The following is a 22674-nucleotide window of genomic DNA, read 5'->3' on the forward strand; positions in this document are numbered from 1 at the left end:
AAGGCCACTTTTTCAATACCAGCATATTCATCAGCATTACGAATGTAGTTTTTTTCAGTGTCTCGTTCTGTCACGCGTAGTCCTATTTTGCTTACACATATCTGTTATTTTGTGTTTCGCAGGGCACAGATGTGTTTCATTACCTTTCCATTATTAAAATTTAAATGTTTCAAGGCTTCAGATCTTATCTCGCCCGACCAGTCTGTCACAAAGGTTTTAGAAATAAATTTTTTTGTTTACTTCAGTTTTCCATCGCGCCTGTTGGTGAAACGTAATGATTTTAGATATTCCACATAAGCAAGTTCTAGCATTTTCGCTTCAACGAAGAAAACGAAATGTAATTGATTGGTATGTGGGGTTTAACGTCCCAAAACCACCATATGATTATGAGAGACGCCCTAGTGGAAGGCTCCCGAAATATCGACCACTTGGGGTTTTTTAACGTGCCCCTAAATCTGAGCTTATGGGCCTACAGCATTTCCGCCTCCATCTAAATGCAGTCGCTGCAGCAGAGATTCGATCCCGCAACCTGCGAGTCGGCAGCCGAGTACCTTAGCCACCAGACCACCATAGCCAGAGAAAAAACAAAATGTAGCGCAAGTTATACTAAAATTTGTTGGGTATTGCGATTCCCAATAATTATATAGTATTGTGTCCCGTCGTAGTGGAACACATTGAAGTATTTGCAAACACGTTTCCTTAACCTTTTTCTAAATACTATAGGCACATGGGTCTTTTTTTTTTCTTGCAATTCGCCTGTATTCTGGAATCGGCTACTGTCGCCATGAATGGTATCGCAATAAAGCTGCCGAGAAAGCACAACAAGAAACGAACTGCATTTTTTTTTTCTGTCCGCTCGTGGGAAGGAGCAGAGAGAGTGGCGGGGACAAGAAGCAGACGAAATGCGGCAAGCCCCACCCTTCTCCGTCTATGCTCATACGCTGTGTTTACAAATCTCGTTGCCAGTTGGCGCCACGCGGGCCGCCAGCCACGCGGGCCGCCAGTCACGCGTAGACGTGTTCTCTCCAAGAGTGGACCGTACTGTACACCATCGCTTTCTGAGAGGTTCTGGGAGTGTGTGTGCTGCTTGGGACACCGACAGCCCATGTGGGGAAGCCGCATCTATTTTACAGTCTTTACATATCGAGTCTGGGTAAACCTCTGGAAACATTCTTTGTAGCTGGGCAGGGCGAGAAAAAAAATTGGTTTGCAATTTCCGCCAATTTGTCGCTTGTTTTCTATCTACTTTAGGTTAGGCAGGGGGAAAAATCTGCCTCGAGTCATGATGATACCTGGTGTATTTTGCATAGGTGGTGATTCTGTTTTATAATAAAGGGCCCCTCAACCCCCTCCGATATTCTCCCAAACATTTCAAGTAAACAAGCGCATCGCGTGCAGGATGCCGTTGCGATCAACAATGCTACAGATAGTGGGCGCACCAGAATTTCGAAAAAACAATAGCTTCTCCTTTTTGGTTCCCGCCACTGAAATGTGTGACATACCAATGAAACTCAATTACATTACCACTTTCGATGCTTGCGATTAGCCAAACAACAACCGACGACTTCCGGTCACTCTGCAAACAGCTGTTCGTGTGCACCTTGCTGTTCTTGGTCGTGTTGCCCTTTGCGAATTGACATCTGTGGCCCGTAATGCAACACAGGGTTCATATATGCCCGATTCGTAGGGGCATGGGCCGGCACTATAGCAACAGTGGTTAGTCAACGATCAATGCACCCCGATGGTACACACAACACAGTTGGCGGCGAGCTGGGTCGTTGGAGTGCCGGCTCGCGGCAACCGAAAGTAGACGCTGTCTTGAACAGTGCGTTAGTGGTGACGTATGTCACAAGAGTTGAGGAGGGACACTCAGCGAGGAGGGGCCAAGCGGTTTTGAAAGAGGGTAGTATAGGAAAGAGGGAAAGAAGCGATCCGTCGCATTTCTATCGTCAAACGCATGTAACTCCGCTATTACGGCACTATTTCTAAAAATTCTCACGGCTACGTGTTAGTTGTGCTCGGTGAACTTGAGCACAACTTCCTAACCTCAAATAAATTTCGACTGCTGGGTGGCTTTGGGGCCCTTTAAAGCTTCGGTTTCGGCAGCAGCATCTCCAGGTAAGGGTACTCATTGGGCTGTGCGGCGGGTTCTCGCGACAGTGCTTGGACCGTCTTGTTCGGATTGTAGGTGGCTGTGTTGGTGTGTGCCGGGAATCAGATTAGATATATTCGTTCCTTCGAACCCATCTGTTCCTGGCTCTTTGCTAGAATTTTCAAGGCAGCTAATATGTTTGCATGCCAAATTTTTAATTGTGACCTGTAAGTCGCTCTTAACGAAGCTACGTTTTGTGGAAGTGAGAGCCGTGGTGATGGCCACATGTTCAGCTTCCTTAATTCTTGTCGGTAAGACAGTACAGGGATTAAAACTGTTTGCCGTCATGTCTACTGCTGCTGAAACATGCACTCTTCTTTCAGTACGGGCTCGCATTTAGAGAGACTTTCCACTAGTTTCGTGTGTTTTGAGCAGTGCTTTTGCTTTATGGCGCTGCATTCTTGGTGGGGTTCATATTTCTAAGATGCGGGTTTATCATGATGTTGGAGCGGATGTGGGTGGGAATGTCGCATGACTTTCAAAAAACGGAACCTGAAGGAACCGGGAAAATGTTGCATTTCACAGGAGTTAAGTTTATTGAGAGGTGAACATGGGTGGAGAATACAAGCCCAAAACCAAGCATTGCAGAGGCAATAGTTCTAATTAAGCAGTATGTCTGTTTAACAGATTTCCATTTACTGAGATTACTGAGAGTCTATTGTATGTGATACCGAATTTTGCCAATATGTTCGTGCCTTCGAGCCTGTTTTCGTTGCTGATAGTCTTTCTAATTGCGAGATGCGCTGGGCTTGAGCAATCTCCTCTAGAGTGTTGTGAACGCCTGGTTTCAGTAGTAGTTTCGTGCTTGCATATTGTGGAACGCCTAAGGCCTGTTCGTGCACTTTCCTGATCAGGGTGTTAATTTTGTTGCTCTCCGCTGTGTACCAATTGTGAAAAGCCGCTATGTATGCAACATGGCTAACTACAAACACTTGTTTAGGCGCATGATGCTGGTTTCCCTCATTCCTCTGTGTCTGTTTGTAACCCTGTGTACTAACCTCATACCGTTGGCAATGTTGATTTCTAGCTTGAGGACGGTTTTCTTATTGGTTCCATTGGACTCGTGATCAGTCCGAAGACTCATATATGCTGGGCTATGGGTATAATTTTGCCGTCGGCGCTGCTGACTCTAATCTCTTTGTGCTCACCACTGCCTGCGAATGATTTTGGTGGCCTGCCTCTAAGCGTGGGTCTTTATGAAAGGAGCTAGGTTTTTCTGGTGAGCACCAAAGGCCCGTACTTGCTAAGTATCTCTCCACTGTGGCTACGGCTTCTTGAAGCCTCTGCTCTATATAGCCTTCAATGCCGTAGGCTATTCAGGTGGTAATATCTGCGAAGATGGAGTGATGAACACCCAGAATTTACGACTTCTTGTGGTAGACATACCATTATCAAATAGAAAAGCATAGACTAAATAAATCACCGAGTCTTGTGACGTTCCGTTGCTGCCCAACTCGTAGAGGTCAGATTTAACATCCGCTATGATGATCCTCATTTTCTTGTTTAACAGGAGTTTTTGGCATAGTTGTCTGCTCCCTCTCCCATTTTTAGACTAAAAATTCGAGCTAGAATCATGCTATGTGCGGCATTATCAGAAGCTTTTTTCTAATCCAGTCCAAGGTTGGCGCAGGTTGGTCTGGATTTATGGTCGAGTACTTGGTGCTTAAGTTGCAGCATGGGATCCTGAGTAGACAAGTGCCGTGTAGAGCCTACCATTGTATCTGGGTAGTGACCACCATGGACAGTTTCACTTTTTTTGAGGGAAAGTTTACTTTAGAGTTATTGTATATGCTATCGTCAGGTAGCAGAGTTGTGCATTTTGAGGGATAATTTACCTTAAAGTTACTGTATATGCTACTTTGAGGTAGCAGATTTGCGCATCTGTTTTCCACTGTTTCTAGCAACCATGCTTTACAAAGAAGCTGACGCACAGGCTGCACCCGGAAAACGTTTGCACTGCTGAAAGCGGTTGCCATCTACCTGAAATTTGTCAAGGGACGTTCTCTTTAGCCTGTAAACAATGAACTAGGGCTTCTTTTGTTCGAGCTTCATGTCCTTAAGTTTCGATAACAAAGTTACTGAAAAAAAAATTTTTTTTTGAAGAACACGCTAAAGTAGTCGATCCCCTAAGCTTAGCGAGGCGCTCCGCGAGTCTCGAACGACATATATTTTGTTTGTCAGTTGTTGCTTATCCTCCATAGCTGGTGCCACATGTCCTTGTGGGCGCAGCGGTGCAACGTATTCAGTATTACGCTAAGCCATTGTGCTTTGCATTACTGGAAAGACTAAAAAAAATTTTCTGTACTTCTGTTGCACAGTTCCAACAGCAGGTGTTTTTCCTTTCTTCGCCGATCATTGACACGCCAGGCACCACCTCGACTGGCAACCGCCGACATGCTTCATCGATCGGCGACAGACAAGCCGCATGCAAAAACAGATTGCAGCTTTGCCACGTAACTACAGTTGCTAGCAAGGCAAAATGGCAAACCCTTGCGCAACTCTGCTCCCATAGGGAGCATACACAGGAACTCGCCTGGGCATATAGCACATCTCCTGAGCATTTCATAAGCTTGTCATCACTTCTGTTGGGTCATTCACTTTTGCATAAAAGTGAAAGAAAAAATTACTCGAGTGTTGCTTCTAATGCCCTTGCAGAATTCTTTTTGGATGCCTAGAAAAAATTACTTGAGTGTTGCTTCTAATGCCCTTGCAGAATTCTTTTTGGATGCCGTAGTTCAAATGAGTCTCACAGAAAGACTGTAGCACTGCTGTTGTGTGCCACTAGGTTTTGTGCAATGTGATCTGAAAAAGGTACTCGATTGAATAATAACCGGTAGAAACACCAAATAATATCCTAATATTTTTTTTAAGTTATCACCTATGAAAAGATTTCGCGCAGAAGACTCGTTCAACTCTCGCCCACCACCAAGCCTTGCTTTCCCCCAGGGGTCACCACCGGCACTACCACTGTCACAACAATGATGACGATGACAGTGGTAATCAACGCCACCTACCACCCGGTAGTTGTAAGCCGAAATGTGCCTTTTGGACGAGACACGTGCACCACCCGGTGCAAACAACTTTACAGGGGGTGTCAGCACCCCCATAAATTATAACGAGATGCATGCAGCTCAGTTTTACAGTAATATTGATGCATAGATTTATCACAAGATGAAGGCACTCTTAAAACTCTGTAATCGAAGCGACAAAGTAAGCAATCTACTATCTTTTTCATGGCATTCATGATAGTGTTGACTCATGAATATTGTTTAATATTTATATAGCAGTGTTATTCAAAATCTGTTGAGAAAGTGCCTGGATTGAATAATGTAATGACTTCTGCATTTCAGTGTGCAGAAACAAAATATTTGAGGCTCTTATTGCTGCTGTACACGAGCTTGATCAGGCGACCTGATTGAGGTATTTTTTTGTCTGTTTAAAGCATTCGGAATGGTCCTTTGATAAAGCTTGTGAGCATTTGTTTTAAATTAAGACATGAAATCCTTGAGATGTTTCTACAATCGTTACATTACCGTTCGACCGCATGCGGACTGGAAACACTCTTTCGGCTCGTTTATCCTGGATGAAGCTTGCACAAAACTCTACCTGCCTCTAGTGTCTTTGCATTTCATACACACGTTTATATGAGTAAATGCTACGAGTTTTGCTTCAAACCGTTTTTTCAGTACCTGCGTCGACGTCCTTTTTGACCAGGTCAACTCTGGGCGCATCGCTGCTGCTTCGCATCCCATCAGAGTTTTTTCGGGGAGATTGTCCATAATTTTTTAAGGCTGGGCTTCAAGATTATCATGTGTGGCTGACACTTGTTTCTTTTTTTCGTTCCATGTTTAGCACATTGTGCACCAATTGCATTGTGGTCTTTCTTGTACTGGACATGAACACATTCTTGCATTCCCAGTAAACTTCTGATTTTAATAGCTACCTTTTTGCAACAATGTTTGAAGAAGGCACAAGACAGGTTGCACGATTTAAATTATTTGAATCATGCAAAAAATGGCTTCTAAAATACCTTTTGCATTCTTTACTACATCGAACATGCGCGTTGTCGTGTGGATGACTCCATTACCGTAATGCGCTTCCATAAGAAAATGGGGCTGACGGAAGAACTGCATTTAAAAACATTGCTCGGCTCTTAAGCTGCCAAAGTGTTTTCGGTTTCTATTATAGCTCTGCTCGGTTTCCTGCACGGCTTTTTTTTTTATAATTTCTAGTACACTGGTCCTTGGATTGGAAAAATATGTGTAGCACTCTAGGGAAAGGAAAGAAGGTCTTCAACCAATATTTTCCTACATGTTTGTGTAGTTGGGAACTGTTGTTGACCTGTGAAGTTTGTTTGCTCTATCTTCTTGCATAAATTTTGCGGTCTTTACCAGTGAACTATAAGACTTTCTGAATGATATGATCTATTATTTGTTCTTTTCAGGTGAAAGACGGTGGTGCACAGTTCGCCAGAGGTCATGAGATGATGGACCCGACTTGCGAGTCTGGCACGGACCTGCCCACTGTGACAAGTGCTCCAACTAGTGATGGGTCTCCTGGAGATTTTTCAGCGGGGAATACTGGCAAAACCTCAGATGTTGCAACAACAGAGACCACTGCTTCTGCTCAAACTGGCACAGAAGCCTCGGCTAAAGAAATGGTCGAGAGTTCAAATAAAGGCACAGGGCTCGATTCCTGTAAAAACGTGCCGGAGGAGTCAACCCTGAACTCGCAGGAAGGATCACCCAGATGTACTGAAATGGATGCCGTTACCCGGGCTGAACAAAAGCCATCGTCATCAGTAAATGATGGGTCAAATGATTCATCATTGAAATGTGTTTCCAAGTCGGCTGGAATGCAAGATCCTACGGTGAGGACGTTTAGTGACGCATCTCACGCTGAAGGGGAGATTGATGTTAAGCTGAGCAAGCAAGAGAACCTTAATGTTGAGCTTGCTATTGGACCTACAAAAAATGAAGGAATACATACTCAGCTGTCCGTAACAAATTCTGCAATTTCTGAAGATGATTCTTCGAAAGGCACTTTTGAACCAAGTTCTGCTATAGCAGCTCGCTTGAAGGAAAGCAATATGACACTGACTCAAAGGGATGAAGTTGCAAGTGTGGATGTTTTTGAAGACAGCGGTGATAGTCGGCCAAAAGTTGAACTGGTTTTATGCTCTTCACCAGCAGTGCCTTCCAACAGTACCACTGTAGAGATAGCACCATCGAAACTGCCTACGAGCTGTTCAAATGTTGTTTCTTCCGAGCGAGATCTGACAGTTGACTCTACTGTGAACAAAAAACAGCCCTCTGAAAAAGTGGATAGTAGTGATTGTGGAGTCACCTCTGAAGGAGGAGTTGGTGTGGTGAGTTGTGTGATCTCTTGTTTTTCTGTATTGATGTTATGTAAACTCAGCACTGCTACGCTACAATTCATAATGCTGCTGATAAGCTAATCTACGACCCGGGGAGAAGGTTTCCTAAAGTTCAGACTATGCAGTTTAAGTACTAAAATGAGAAATAGGTAACATTTTTGCAAAAGGAGAGCTGTATGTATCAATTAGGTGTTGGTTGCGGTTGACCTGTTCATTCACTTTATCCTCTGTTTTGAATATTCTATATTGCATTGTGATTATCTTGCGTAATCTATCAAATTGTGATGCGTCTTTGATTGTAGCTTCCCAATTCTACATGAAACTGTTACTAGGTCCTGCCCGTCATGCTGAGATAGTGTTGTGTTGTGGAGATGTAGTATAACTCAAACATACAGGGGTGGAAGGGCTGTGCCAATTGCACCATTCTCCACCAATGACATCTGGTGCACATAAACAGCAATTTGTGCGCACAAGACCAAATTTATCCAAGTCTAATTGCCGAGAGAGCAGCATGGGCTGGGTACACAAAGGGTGCAGCCACATCCATATCCTGTGCAGTTCGGTCACGTCACATTTAGGACCAGGCATGGTGCTCGCACCATGCGTGAACTAAACACCATGGGTGTGAATCTTGCGTGACTTTAAGAAAATACATGATTTTTGTTAAGGTGACGTTTGTGCGCAGACCTCATTACGGGTCTTTTTTTTTTAACAGGGAAGCTGTTAGCCTGGCTATTAAGACGCCAATGGTGTTCCAAAAAACCTGCCACACTGTTGCCAAGCGAGCACCGAGCACATCGTGTGTGCTGTGATGGGGGCCATCAAACAACATAAACTAAAAGAAAAAAACTGTTAGTTTGAAAGGCGAAACAATAAATTCAGTAGTAACAAATTGCAATGTTGGGCGAGATAGGGCTCGCAGCTATTTTGGATCACATACCGTATAACTACAAAACACTGGTGTAGGAAAATACAGCCGCTCCAGGGAGATGCTGTTTTCCCACAGTGCCTTCACATTCAGAGCATAGTACACAGAAGGATATATAAGCCTTGCGCTGATGCTTGCCGAGCCTTTTTCATTAACCTCTATTTCTTGCTGAGGTAGTACACATGCCATCAATTGCGACCGCGCCTTTAGAATTATAGTTTATGATGGCTGTCCCTCTTTCGCATTTTTTGATGGTCATTCAAGATGGGTCGCTCGTGTCATCTCTGCTTGAGCATTTAACAGCAGGTTTAATGTGCCAGGAGTTGGCTAGCTAGTTCGATATCTGCTTGAGAAGTGCTCATTGGCACCGCTCACGTGCTTTTACCTACGCATAGAAGATATGATGTGCGGAGAATGTTATTAACTTGAACTTTTGAAGAAACATGACGGCGATGGCAAAGGAAAAGAAACTGTCCACACGATCGCCTAGCAACAGCGTGGCGAGTCTATTGGTTGTCTCTATTTTTCTCGTGGTTCTTATTTCGGCTGTGGCGCTTTAATGATCAGAGCTTAAGTTTCTTTAAATTCGTTTATAAAGTTTATTGGGTTTAAAATAAAGGTTACTTTTATCAATTAATCTCCAGTCTTCAGTTGCTGTTCATTTCAGATGCGGTGTTTTTCACATTTTTAATATTTCAGCATTAGCATTTTTTATTTATGTGAGGTTTACTAGCTATTTAAAGCATCCCTTCTTGTATCTTGTTTTCTTTGAGTTACTGCACACTCAGCGTTAATATTTCAATGTTTGTGTGTGTGTCAATTTATGATAGGTCTGGTTATGTCATCAGTATTGAATTTTAAGTAAAAACCTCTGCAATTTTTTGTGATTATCAATAAGACAAAAATTTTAATTCACATGGGTAAATTTAGCAATCTGCTTTAAAGCTAACATTAATTGCTCCAAAACACTCGTTTGTGCCCCAAAGCTTCCCTTTTACGAGTCCAATGCTGCTCCAAAAGACTGAATGAAGCCTACTTGGATTAGAACAAATGCCTGTGTAGTAAGCAGTGGCTTGTTGTTGGGCTGCTAAGAGCATTGCTGGGCCAAAACTGCTGTACTCGACGACGACCTATCTTAATATTTAAGTGAAGGCTACGAAAGCGGAGCTTCTGCACATTCGGGTTGCTCCGCAAGTATGGCAGCTTGCCGCTGATTTCAGTTTGCCATTCGCATTGTTCACGCATTCAGAAAATATACATGAAAGTGCGAGTGGGAAAAACATTTTGATGGTTCAGTGTACTTTTTAGTGCCATTTAACCAGTATATTTTTTTGGAGAACAGTGCGTTTGTGGCCACACTCTAAGTTGTGGACGCTGCTACGTCGGTTCAGCCCCTTGTGGCTGTAGACGATCATTAAAACGACAAGAAATGTAACAAGGCAGAAACATGGCTCAGACCCCTTGTGGCTGTAGAAGATTATTGAAATGACAGGAAATGTAATAAGTCAGAAACATAGCTCAGGCGTTGCAGTCACTCCTGGCCAGTGTTTGACACTAGGCTCGTGCTAGTGCCACAGTGCCAGTTGCGTGCGCTTTTTGTTGTCGTCTTCTAAGGTGACATGTCGCTCTTCCTCCCTTAGACAAAGTCTCCATAGAGGTCTGGAGGTCGCCTAACCTCTGGCTGTCGCAGTTGCCGAGTGGTCACTACCTGTGACGTCGACGGTTGAGAGGGTGTGTCGTCCTGCATCTCAGGCGAGTCAGGCGGTTGAGCAGCTGAGTTCGACGGCGTCTCTTCTGGCGTTGCGTCTCAGAGATTGTCAGCTGCGCTCCAATCTGTGCACGATTGGGTTGTTTGTCTGTTTAGACTCTCTGATCCTGTTTTATTGAGGGTGGCGCCGAACCTTTTCTTGGTCACATTTTAGAAGCATGGATCGTGTTCCGAGACGGTCAGTATTTCAGCTTCAATCTATTCTGGCTCTTTCAAAAACTGCCAGATAAGCACTCTATTCCCTATAGCAAAGCGGAGTGATTTTCGTCCCCGCAGGGGCGCCTGCGCAAGTAGGTGTTTGGTGTGTAGCGACACCACGGACCCGAGCTAACGGGGGAGTTTTGGCTCCCTCCCACGCTTAGCCGTGCGTGGCTTTGCCGTGTCCGGGGAAAAGGGGATCCTGGGGGTTGAGCCGACGCTGGGTGATTATACCTTTAAGGCCCCCTGGCAGAGGCAACACACCACTTTGGCCCAGGCTTCACGTAGACGGCACCCCCCGGATTGACCCGCCCGGGGGGGAATCGGCAGTCGCCCTTTCCTGTCTCCCCCTCACATCTTCGTCTTTTCTCTTACTTTAAATCTGTCCTGTCCTCTACTCTCTTCCGTTGACTTCCGTGTTTCCTGGCGGCAAGGGTTAACCCTGTGTGGCTATCCTACCTTGGATACACCATATTCGGTTATAGTGGTGGTCTTCAGCTGGCGTCTGCAGGTCCTCTGCTTACAGACCCTGCAGCGTCCCCTTGTAGGACTCCATGGTGGGTGGCTGGCACCGCTGCCGAAAATAAACCTTTTTTATGGCTTGTTCCTTCCCCCCACTCCCTGATCGCCCTCTTTTCTGAGGGCGCACCGATGAAGTATTCCAGTTTTTTGGTCACCAGAGAGTTTCCTTTCCCCGATTCCACGTTATCCATGCTGACACACCCGGCAAACCAGTGAGAGCTATTTCACCTTTTCTTGTTTCGAAGGCTTTGACAGAAATCTTTGGCCCAGGATATAAAGCATCGAGAATCGCAAGTGGTGACCTCCTTTTGGAGCTCCGCGACCAGAAACAGTATGAAAAATTGTCTAATCTAGTGAAATTTGGTGATACCAAATTAATAGTAACCCCACACCAAACCATGAACACCACCCGTGGCGTTGTTTCAGGTGATGACCTGTTAGGGCTGACGGAGGCTGAACTCCTGGAGGTTTTTAGCGAACAGAATGTCATCAACGTGAAACGAATTAGGATGAGGTGCGATTGCAAAGAAATCCAGACTAAGCACCTGGTACTTACTTTCAATTCAAGTGTACTGCCCGACTCCGTTGAGGCTGGGTACATCAAGCTTCGAGTGAGGCCATATATACCGAACCCTCTCCGATGTTTCAGATGCCAGCGGTTTGGCCACAGTTCTCAGAACTGCCGAGGCCGCCTAACTTGTGCGAAATGCAGTGCTGACGAACACACATCTGATGCCTGTGAAAACTCTCCTCACTGTGCGAACTGTAACGAGCATGCCGCATACTCACGGTCATGCCCAAGCTGGAAAAAAGAAAAGGAAATTGTCACGATTAAAGTAAAACAAAACATTTCATTTAAGGAGGCACGAAGGCAGGTGTTCTACCTGCCAGAAACCAGCTTTGCTGAAGTGGCGCGTCAGGGGGCAGCGGCACGACGGCCTCCGGCGCCTGTCTGGCACACGCGTAGTGAGCCAGCGGTGACGCTATCCGCCCCCTCGGCGGTTGCAGCCAGTGCTGCTCCGCCATCGAAGGACCCACCAACCTCCGGGCTGGGGGCCGCGAAGGCCTTGTCATTAAAGGCGAGGCCCTCAAAACAACTGCAGCGCTCGCAAGAGCGCTTGTCCAGTGCCTCGCTAGAGGCAATGGACACAACTCCGAGCGTGAGGGCGCAGCAAGCGCCTAAGGATCGGCGCGACTCCGTCGACCAATCCAAAAAAGAAAAATCTCGTGTCACGGCCCCTGGAAAGGGTCCGTGAGCTAATTTTCCATTCTTGAGCTCACAGCACAAAACACATCTAAAATGAACACGCAGATTTTACAGTGGAATGTGAGAGGACTTCTCCATAACCTCGATGATATTAGAGAACTCCTTAATAAACATACTCCAAAGGTGGTGTTTGTTTAGGAAACACATCTTAAGTCCACACAAACATTCTAAAGCAATATGCCATCTTCCGCAAAGACCGTGACGACGCTGCCGCCTTGTCGGGCAGTGTCGCTATAATAATTGATAAAGGTGTTGCCTGTAAGCAATTAAACCTCCGAACTTCTCTTGAGGCAGTTGCTGTCTGAGCAGTGCTGTTCGGGAAGCTACTAACAATTACTTCTATTTACATTCCTCTGTTCTATCAACTTTCGAAGATAGAATTTCAAAGCTTCATTGATGAACTTCCTCCGCCATATATAGTCGTTGGTGATCTAAATGCACATAACCCTCTATGGGGGGGACTCCCGTTTGGATGCACGAGGACGCCTAATAGAACACTTTGTTTTCGTCAGCTGCATGTTTACTTAACAAAAAAGAATCAACATATTATAGCACTACGCACAACACATACTCTTCTATAGACCTGAGTATTGTCTCGAGTACACTAATTCCTTATCTGGAGTGGTCTGTTCTCAAGAACCCCTTTGGGAGTGACCACTTCCCGATAATGTTGAAGCTAACTAAAGAAGATACATGCTCGCCTGACTTTCCTCGTTGGAACACCAAGTCAGCCAACTGGGAACTGTTCCGAGAAAACACATTTTTAGATGAAGAGGACATTGCTGATTTTAATATAGACGATGCTGTGGCATACCTAACAGATTTTATTATTGACGCTGCAGCGAAATGTATTAAGCAAACTAATGGAATGATTAATAAGCGTCGCATCCCATGGTGGAATGACGATTGTCGGAAAGCGCGAAATAGTCAAAATAAAGCTTGGAGATTACTCCGAAATTACCCAACGGCTGAAAACCTCGTCAACTTCAAACAGGTGAAGTCACAAGCTAGAAGAACGCGTCGTCTTGCAAAGAAAGAAAGTTGGAATAGGTTCATCTCTGGTACCAATTCTTACACCGACGAAACAAAGGTTTGGAATAGGGTAAACAAGTTAATGGGTCGGGAGTTGCACCCCCTGCCCTTGGTAAATAGCCGAGGTGAGAGCCTAGAGGAGCAGGCAGACTGCCTAGGCGAACACTTTGAATACGTCTCAAGTGCATCAAACTATACAGAAACGTTCTTAAAATTCAAAGAACACGAAGAACGGCAGCTCCTTAAATGTAAACGTCCATCCAGTGAGACTTACAACTGCCCATTTACATTAGCTGAACTTAAGGCATCTCTTGCGTGCTGCAACAACTCGGCGCCAGGTGTCGATCGTATAACATACGAAATGGTCAAGTACCTTCATCCAGAAGCACTGAAAACACTCCTAACTCTCTTCAATATCATGTGGGCAGCTGGGTATATTCCATTGTCATGGAAAGAAGCTATAGTTATCCCAGTACTTAAACAAGGCAAAGATCCATCCTTGGCCGCCAGCTACAGGCCAATAGCGTTAACAAGCTGTCTATGCAAACTATATGAGAAAATGATAAACCGGCGCTTAATCTACTTTTTAGGAAGTAACAGTATACTAGACCCCCTTTAGTGTGGTTTCAGAGGGGGGAGGTCGACAACAGACAACCTTGTTCGCATAGACATACATCAGAGATGCATTTATTCATAGGCAGTTCGTACTTTCGGTATTCCTAGACTTAGAGAAGGCGTACGACACCACATGGCGATTCGGGATTCTCCGCGATCTTGTCATCATGGGCATCTGTGGGAACATGCTAAACACAATTAAAAGTTATCTGTCTAACCGAACCTTTCGCGTAAAAGTGGGAAATGCTCTCTCTAGAACTTTTACCCAAGAGACTGGTGTTCCGCAAGGTGGCGTGCTTAGTTGCACACTCTTTCTTGTAAAAATGAACTCCCTGCAGTCAGTCATTTTTCAAGCGCGATGTTTTATTAGGTGTATGTTGATGATGTGCAGATGAGTTTCAAATCATGCAATATGTATCTGCGAACGACAAGTGCAGCTTGGAATGAATAAATTCTCTAAATGGGCGGATTAAAATGGTTTTAAAATAAACACGAAGAAAAGTACTTGCATACTTTTTTCCAACAAACGAGGGGTAATGCCACTACCAAATGTTGCAATCAAGGGAGACCAACTCTCTGTGAACAGCGAGCATAAATTCCTGGGAACCACTTTAGATTCTAAGCTGACGTTTATTCCCCATATTAAATATGTCAAAATGAAATATTTGAAAGCGATGAACGTCCTAAAACTCCTGTCACGTACAACATGGGGTAGTGATCGAAAGTGCTTCTTAAAGTTATACAAATGCCTTGTCGGGTCGCGCCTTGATTATGCCTCCATAATTTATCATTCCGCAACGCCAAGTGCATTAAAAATCCTAGACCCCGTTCACCATCTGGGTATCCGACTTGCAACCGGTGCTTTCAGGACAAGTCCGATCCAGAGCCTCTATGTAGAGTGGAATCAGTGGTCACTTCACCTGCAGCGATCCTATAGCAGTTTCACATTTTTATAAACGTATGCGCAAACATCAAGCATCCATCTTATTCAACTATAAACGATGTGACCGCTGCCACCCTCTTCCATAACCGACCCACAGTGAGAAAGCCGTTCTCTTTGCGTGTGAGAAACTTAAGTGAGGAAATGGGTATTCCGCTGCTAGAACTTTGTCCTATGCCCACAGCGATACTTTTACCGCCGTGGCAGTGGCAGCTTATACACTGTGACACCTCATTTGTCGGGATCACTAAACACGCACCAGAAGCACATATTAAAATGCATTTCCGAGAACTCCAGTCCAACTACTCATGCGCAGAGTTTTATACCGACGCTTCTAAGTCGCATGCAGGGGTGGCTTACGCAGCCGTCAGACCATCCTTCTCGGAATCTGGTGTGCTGCACCCGGAAACGAGTATATTTACGGCTGAGGGTTATGCACTATTGTCGGCTGTGAAGCATATACGGAAATCAAACATACAAAAATCATATATATTTAGAGACTCATTAAGCATCGTAAATGCATTAAGATCACTTTTTAGATTAAGAAATCCGGTAATAATTGAGTTGTATTCCGTCCTATGTACTGCGTACATGTCCAACCAGCATGTTACTATTTGCTGGGTTCCTGGCCATAGAAGCATCGAGGGCAATGTGTTAGCTGACCAAATGGCCACGTCAATTATATTGCGCGCTATTAACCCCACCGCTACTGTCCCTGCAACAGATCTAAAACCCTTCCTACGTAAGAAACTGCGAAACCACTGGCAACGCTTGTGGGACACAGAAATGATTAATAAGCTTCACTTGATTAAGCCGCGGTTGGGTTACTGGCCCTCCGCTACAAGAACACGGCGAATTGATGTCCTATTCTGTCGCCTCAGAATAGGACACACTTATGGTACCGATAGCTTCCTGCTGACTGGCGATGAACCTCCTACTTGTGGTAGATGTGGTGAGAGGCTAACCGTCCTCCACATCCTCCTCGAGTGTCTGGAAGCTGAAAGTGAGAGAAATATTTTGCTTTAGCATACCGTTATAATCTTCTTTTACATCCGATTATGTTTCTCGGCGAAGAGCCGCTTTTTGATGCAAAATCAGTTTTACGCTTTTTAAACGATGTAGTATTGAATGTTTTTAGCCCAACATTGAATGTTTTTAGCCCAACAGGTTCATAGCGCATCCTCTGTTCAGAGGATGCCGCTGTGATAGCAGCTTTCAATGAGCCCAGGCCTCCATGCTCTTGTTTTAAGGGTTCTGTCGAGGCACTGGTGCTCCATGCCAAGTTTTTATTTCACATACATATCACTTTTAAACCATTTTATGTCTCCATAGCACACATCATTTGTCATTGCCATAATTTTACTATATATATATTTTTACGCACCTACAGCGACTGTTTTTAGGCCCATTTACAGCCACGTCACATCTGTTTTATCTACACTGCACATCGCACAATTCATTATCATCGCTCTGGCGTTCTTTGGCCACATCTGGCCCTTGCGCCAATAAACTCCACTAATCGTCAGTGATTTTCGCAATGCCTCTTGGCTCTCGGGGATTTGCTTATCCGCCTCCCGCTTGAGAAGATCGACAGGGCAGAGCAATTCTCGTCTGAACATCGCTCTCGCAAGTGTCATTCCTGTTTCAATCTGTGTCGCCGTCTGTTGCTGATACAGAAATCTTACATGTTGACACGGTATGGACTTGTCTCCATCCCTTAGCAGTGCTTTTTTCAGCTCCGCCACATAGCGTTCTGCCTGGCCGTTTGTTGCAGGGTGGTACGCTGGTGAGGTGGCAGCCTGTATACGGTTCCATGCATACAACTGCTTCATCACTAGTGAGATGACTGCTTTCTCGTCGGAGATGACCTTTCAGAGAATGCCAATAGATGCAAAGAGGCTTCGGAACGCATCGATAACAGCCGCGGAGTTTGTTTGCATCGTGTGCCAGACTTCACCCACTTCGTGTATGTGTCCACAACAACCAAGTAGGCGCGCCTGTGTAGTGGCCCCGCGAAGTCAACGTGCACCATGTTTCATGGCGCCTGGGGACGGTTTCTGGTAGGATTAGCTTTTGCTGGGCTCTTCTGTGTTTGGCATTCACAGGACTGTCGCACCGTTTCCTCGATCACATTGCCAATTCCGGGCCACCATACAAAGCTCCCTGCGCACTTCATGGCTACTATGCCTCTGTGACCAGCATGCAAAAGTGCCAGAACGTGGGATCGTGCTGAGCTTGGTATGATCACTCAGGATCCAAGTGTAATGTACTCGCTATTAAATGCTAGTGCGGTCGCTCGTCATCGCTAAGGAGCAAACTCATCTCCATGAGTTTCCACTGTGCCATCGTGCACTGCCTTGTACAATCTCTGCAGGATGCTTAACTGCTGGCGAGATATGGAAATGCTGAGCTTGCGTGCAGAATAATTGCAAGGGCAGTACTTGCCCGCGTTATCTGTTACATCCCCGCCCTACGCTTGGAGCATGCTAGTGACAAGCTTGCGGTGCTCGCTTCATCGACCATCGATTCCCATGTCTGTTATCCAATGCGACTGGCTGGTTCGAACAGCGTTTGGAAAGCTTACAATTACATTTTTTGTGGGCACAAACACCAGGCTACGCGAGTGATGGGCTTCGTTATCACTTTCACAGAATGCCACAGCTAGGGGTGTATTTACTGGCTGATTGCATTTTCGTCGGAGCTAGTTCTTATAAGCGGCATGGCTAAAGTACCTGAGGACAAAAGGCTTCGAATGGTTGAGCTATACACCATAGAATAGAGCCAGCTTGATTTCGCTGCCATCTCGAAAACGCCACTCTCCTATTACCAGCTTAATCATCAGCATTACGAATGTATTTTTTTTCAGTGCCTGGTTCTGTCACGCGTAGTCCTATTTTGCTTACACATATCTCCATTTTATTTTGTGTGTCGCAGGCACAGATGTGTTTCATTACCTTTGCACTATTCAAATGTTTCGAGGCTACAGATCTCATCTCACTCGACCTGTCTGTCACAAAGGTTTTAGGAATAAATTTTTTTTTGTTTACTTCGTATTGCTCTACGAACATAGTTTTCCATCGCGCGTGTTGGTTAAACATAATGATTTTAGATATTACAAATAAGCAGCTTCTAGCGTTTTCACTTCAACGAAAAAAACGAAATGTAATTGATTGGTATGTGGGGTTTAACGTCCCAAAACCACCATATGATTATGAGAGATGCCCTAGTGGAAGGCTCCCGAAATATCGACCACCTAGGGTTCTTTAACGTGCACCTGAATCTGGGCATACGGGCCTACAGCATTTCCGTCTCCATCGAGAATGCAGTCGCTGCAGCCGGGATTCGATCCCACGACCTGCGGGTAGGCAGCAGAGTACCTTAGCCACTAGACCACCATAGCCGGAGAGAAAACAAAATGTAGCGCGAGTTATAACAAAAATTTGTTGGGTATTGCGATCCACAATAATTATATAATTTTGTGTCCCGCCGTAGTGGAACACATTGCAGTATTTTCGAACACGTGTTTCCTTAACCTTTTTCTAAATGCTATAGGCACATAGGTCTTTTTTTCTTTCTTGCAATTCGCCTGTATTTTGGAATCGGCTGCTGTCGCCATGAATGGAATAGCAATAAAGCTGCCGAGAAAGCGCAATAAGAAACGAACCGCAGTTTTTTTCTGTCCGCTGATTACCCTGGGAAGAGCAGAGAGAGTGGCGGGGACAGGAATCGCACTGGGGAAAAGCAGACGCGGTATTCAGCGCACTGCAAGCGCTGGAGCGGAAAGTAGCGGACAAAATGCGTCAAGCCCCACCCTTTTCCGTTTATGCTTATACGTTGTGTTTACAAATCTCATTGCCAGTTGGCGCCACGCGGGCCGCCAGCCACGCGGGCCGCCAGTCACGCGTAGCAGTGTTCCCTCCAAGAGTGGACCGTACTGTACACCATCGCTTTCTGAAAGGTTCTGGGAGTGTGTGGGCTGCTTGGGACACCGACAGCCCATGTGGGGAAGCCGCATCTATTTTACAGTCTTTACATATCGAGTCTGGGTAAACCTCTGGAAATATTCTTTGTAGCTAGGCAGGGCGAGAAAAAAAAATTGGTTTGCAATTTGTGCCAATTTGTCGCTTGTTTTCTATCTACTAGAGGTTAGGCAAGGGAAAAAATCCGCCTCGAGTGATGATGATACCTGGTGTATTTTGCATAGCTGGCGATTCTGTTTTATAATAAAGGGCCCCTCAACCCCCTCCGAAATTCTCCCAAACATTTCAAGTAAACAAGCGCATCCGGCGCAGAATGCCGTCGCGATCAACAATGCTACAGATAGCCGGCGCACCAGAGTTTCGAAAAAACAATAGCTTCTCCTTTTTGGTTCCCGCCATTCCCGCCACTGAACTGGGTGACATACCAATGAAACTCGATGACATTACCACTTTCGATGCTTGCGATTGGCCAAACAACAACCGACGACTTCCGGTCACTCTGCAAATTACCACTTTCGATGCTTGCGATTGGCCAAACAACAACCGGCGACTTCCAGTCACTCTGCAAACAGCTGTTCGTGTGCACCTTGCTGTTCTTGGTCGTGTTGCCCTTTGCGAATTGACATCTGTGGCCCGTAATGCTACACAGGGTCCATATATGCCCGATTCGTAGGGGCATGGGCCGGTACTATAGCAACAGGGGTTAGTCAATGATCAATGCACCCCGATGGTACACACAACACAGTTGGCGGCAAGCTGGGGCGTCGGAGTGCCGCTCGCGGCAACCAAAAGTAGACGCTGTCTTGAACAGTTCGTCAGCGGCGACGTATGCCACGCGAGTTGAGGAGGGACACTCAGCCGACTCAGCGAGGAGGGGCCAAGCGGTTTTGAAAGAAAGCAGTATTGGAAAGAGGGAAAGAAGCGATCCGTCGCATTTCTATCGTCAAACGCGTGTAACTCCGCTATTACGGTACTATTTCTAAAAATTCTCACGGCTACGTGTTAGTTGTGCTCGGTGAACTTGAGCACAACTTCCTAACCTCAAATAAATTTCGACTGCTGGGTTACTTTGGGGCCCTTTAAAGCTTCGGTTTCGGCAGCAGCATCTCCAGGTAAGGGTACTCATTGGGCTGTGCGGCGGGTTCTCGCGACAGTGCTTGGACCGTCTCGTTCGGATTGTAGGTGGCTGTGTTGGTGTGTGCCGGGAATCAGATTAGATATATTCGTTCCTTCGAACCCATCTGTTCCTGGCTCTTAGCTAGAATTTTCAGGGCAGTTTACAAAATATGTTTGCATGCCAAATTTTTAATTGTGACCTGTAAGTCGCTCCTAACGAAGCTACGTTTTGTGGAAGTGAGAGCCGTGGTGATGGCCACCTGTTCAGCTTCTTTAATTCTTGTTGGTAAGACAGTACAGGGATTAAAACTGTTTGCAGTCATGTCTACTGCTGCTGAAACATGCACTCTTCTTCCAGTACGGGCTCGCATTTAGAGAGACTTTTCACTAGTTCTGTGTGTTTTGAGCAGGGCTTTTGCTTTATGGCGCTGCATTCTTGGTGGGGTTCATATTTCTAGGATGCAAGTTTATCATGATGTTGGAGCGGATGTGGGTGGGAATGTCGCATGACTTTCAAAAAACGGAACCTGAAGGAACCGGGAAAATGTTGCATTTCACAGGAGTTAAGTTTATTGAGAGGTGAACATGGGTGGAGAATACAAGCCCAAAACCAAGCATTGCAGAGGCAATAGTTCTAATTAAGCAGTATGTCTGTTTAACAGATTTCCATTTACTGAGATTACTGAGAGTCTATTGTATGTGATACCGAATTTTGCCAATATGTTCGGGCCTTCGTGCCTGTTTTCGTTGCTGATAGTCTTTCTACTTGCGAGATGCGCTGGGCTTGAGCAATCTCCTCTAGAGTGTTGTGGTGAACGCCTGGTTTTAGTAGTAGTTTCGTACTTGCATATTGTGGAACGCCTAAGGCCTGTTCGTGCACTTTCCTGATCAGGGTGTTAATTTTGTTGCTCTCCGCTGTGTACCAATTGTGAAAAGCCGCTAGGTATGCAACATGGCTAACCACAAACACTTGTTTAGGCGCATGATGCTGGTTTCCCCCATTCCTCTGTGTCTGTTTGTAACCCTGTTCACTAACCTCATACCGTTGGCAATGTTGATTCGCAGCTTGAGGACGGTTTCTTATTGGTTCCATTTGACTCGTGATCGGTCCGAAGACTCGTATATGCTGGGCTATGGGTATAATTTTGCCGTCGGCGCTGCTGACTCTAATCTCTTTTTGCTTGCCACTGCCTGCGAACGATTTTGGTGGCCTGCCTCTAAGCGTGGGTAGGAGCTCTGGTTTTCTGGTGAGCACCAAAGGTCCGTACTTGCCAAGTATCTCTCCACTGTGGCTACGGCTTCTTGAAGCCTCTGCTCTATATAGCCTTCAATAACGTAGGCTATCCAGGTGGTAATATCTGCGAAGATGGAGTGATGAACACCCAGAATTTACGAGTTCTTGTGGTAGACATACCATTATGAAATTGAAAAGCATAGACTAAATAAATCACCGAGTCTTGTGACGTTCCGTTGCTGCCCAACTCGTAGAGGTCAGATTTAACATCCGCTATGGTGATCCTCATTTTCTTGTTTAACAGGAAGTTTGTGGCATAGTTGTCTGCTTGCTCTCCCATGTTTAGACTAAAAATTCGAGCTAGAATCATGCTATGTGCGGCATTATCAGAAGCTTTTTTCGGATCCAGTCCAAGGTTGGTGCAGGTTGGTCTGGATTTATGGTCGAGTACTTGGTGCTTAAGTTGCAGCATGGGATCCTGAGTAGACAAGTGCCGTGTAAAGCCTACCATTGTATCTGGGTAGTGACCACCATGGACAGTTTCACTTTTTTGAGGGAAAATTTACTTTAGAGTTATTGTATATGCTATCGTCAGGTAGCAGAGTTGTGCATTTTGAGGGATAATTTACCTTAAAGTTACTGTATATGCTACTTTGAGGTAGCAGAGTTGCGCATCTGTTTTCCACTGTTTCTAGCAACCATGCTTTACAAAGAAGCTGACGCACAGGCTGCACCCGGAAAACGTTTGCACTGCTGAAAGCGGTTGCCATCTACCTGAAATTTGTCAAGGGACGTTCTCTTTAGCCTGTAAACAATGAACTAGGGCTTCTTTTGTTGGAGCTTCATGTCCTTAAGTTTAGATAACAAAGTTACTGAAAAAAAATTTTTTTTAAAGAACACGCTAAAGTAGTCGGTGCCCTAAGCTTAGCGAGGCGCTCCGTGAGTCTCGAACGACACATATTTTGTGTTTGTCAGTTGTTGCTTATCCTCCATAGCTGGTGCCACATGTCCTTGCGAGTGCAGCCTTGCTTGATATTCAGTATTACCATGGTGCCTCAATACTTTTTACTGGTCATGAAACTCCCGGGAAAGTTTCATATAGGGACAAAAGTGGCCACCAGAGGCGCCACCGTATACAGGAGGGTATGCCGCGCTTGGTAGGGCAGGTGCGCGTTCGCAGAAGCGTTTGCCGTCAAATACACTTCTTCAGATATTTTTCTTCTCCGTGTTTTCGCTAACAAATCATAGCAGTGATTAGTATTGTCAATATTGTACATGATGCGCGTTGTCAAATCCCAAGTCATTGATTGCTGGCAATGTTTTGACTGAGAGTATCTGTCAAGTGACGGATGTGTTCGTGACATTTTTCACATTTGTCGATTTCTGTATAGTCGCTTTCGGGCTTAAACCGAACACTTTCTTTTCTTTGTCCACTTAGATACACTTTCAATTTTTTTCAGCTTTTTATGTGCGAAATATTTCTTTCTAACGGAGATAAATTTGTGTTCCACTTACCTAGCAGTGGGTAGCATTTTGAACTTTGCA

General features: G+C 45.3%; 1 protein-coding gene across 4 annotated transcripts in view; it reads left to right on the plus strand.

Annotated features, from left to right (window-relative positions):
• The window catches only part of LOC119176041 (uncharacterized), a 170643-nt gene that overhangs the window by 1877 nt on the left and 146092 nt on the right, over positions 1-22674 (plus strand). For 3 of the 4 annotated variants that reach the window (XM_075881086.1, XM_075881088.1, XM_037427153.2), the window contains exon 2: positions 6597-7520. The exons of the other annotated variant lie outside the window; for it this stretch is intronic. In XM_075881086.1, coding sequence (XP_075737201.1) covers positions 6597-7520 — 924 coding nt within the window. The remainder of the gene's footprint in view (positions 1-6596; positions 7521-22674) is intronic. 4 annotated transcript variants of the gene reach the window in all.

The sequence above is a fragment of the Rhipicephalus microplus genome, chromosome X, assembly GCF_043290135.1.
Source record: "Rhipicephalus microplus isolate Deutch F79 chromosome X, USDA_Rmic, whole genome shotgun sequence".
Taxonomy (NCBI): Eukaryota; Metazoa; Arthropoda; class Arachnida; order Ixodida; family Ixodidae; genus Rhipicephalus; species Rhipicephalus microplus.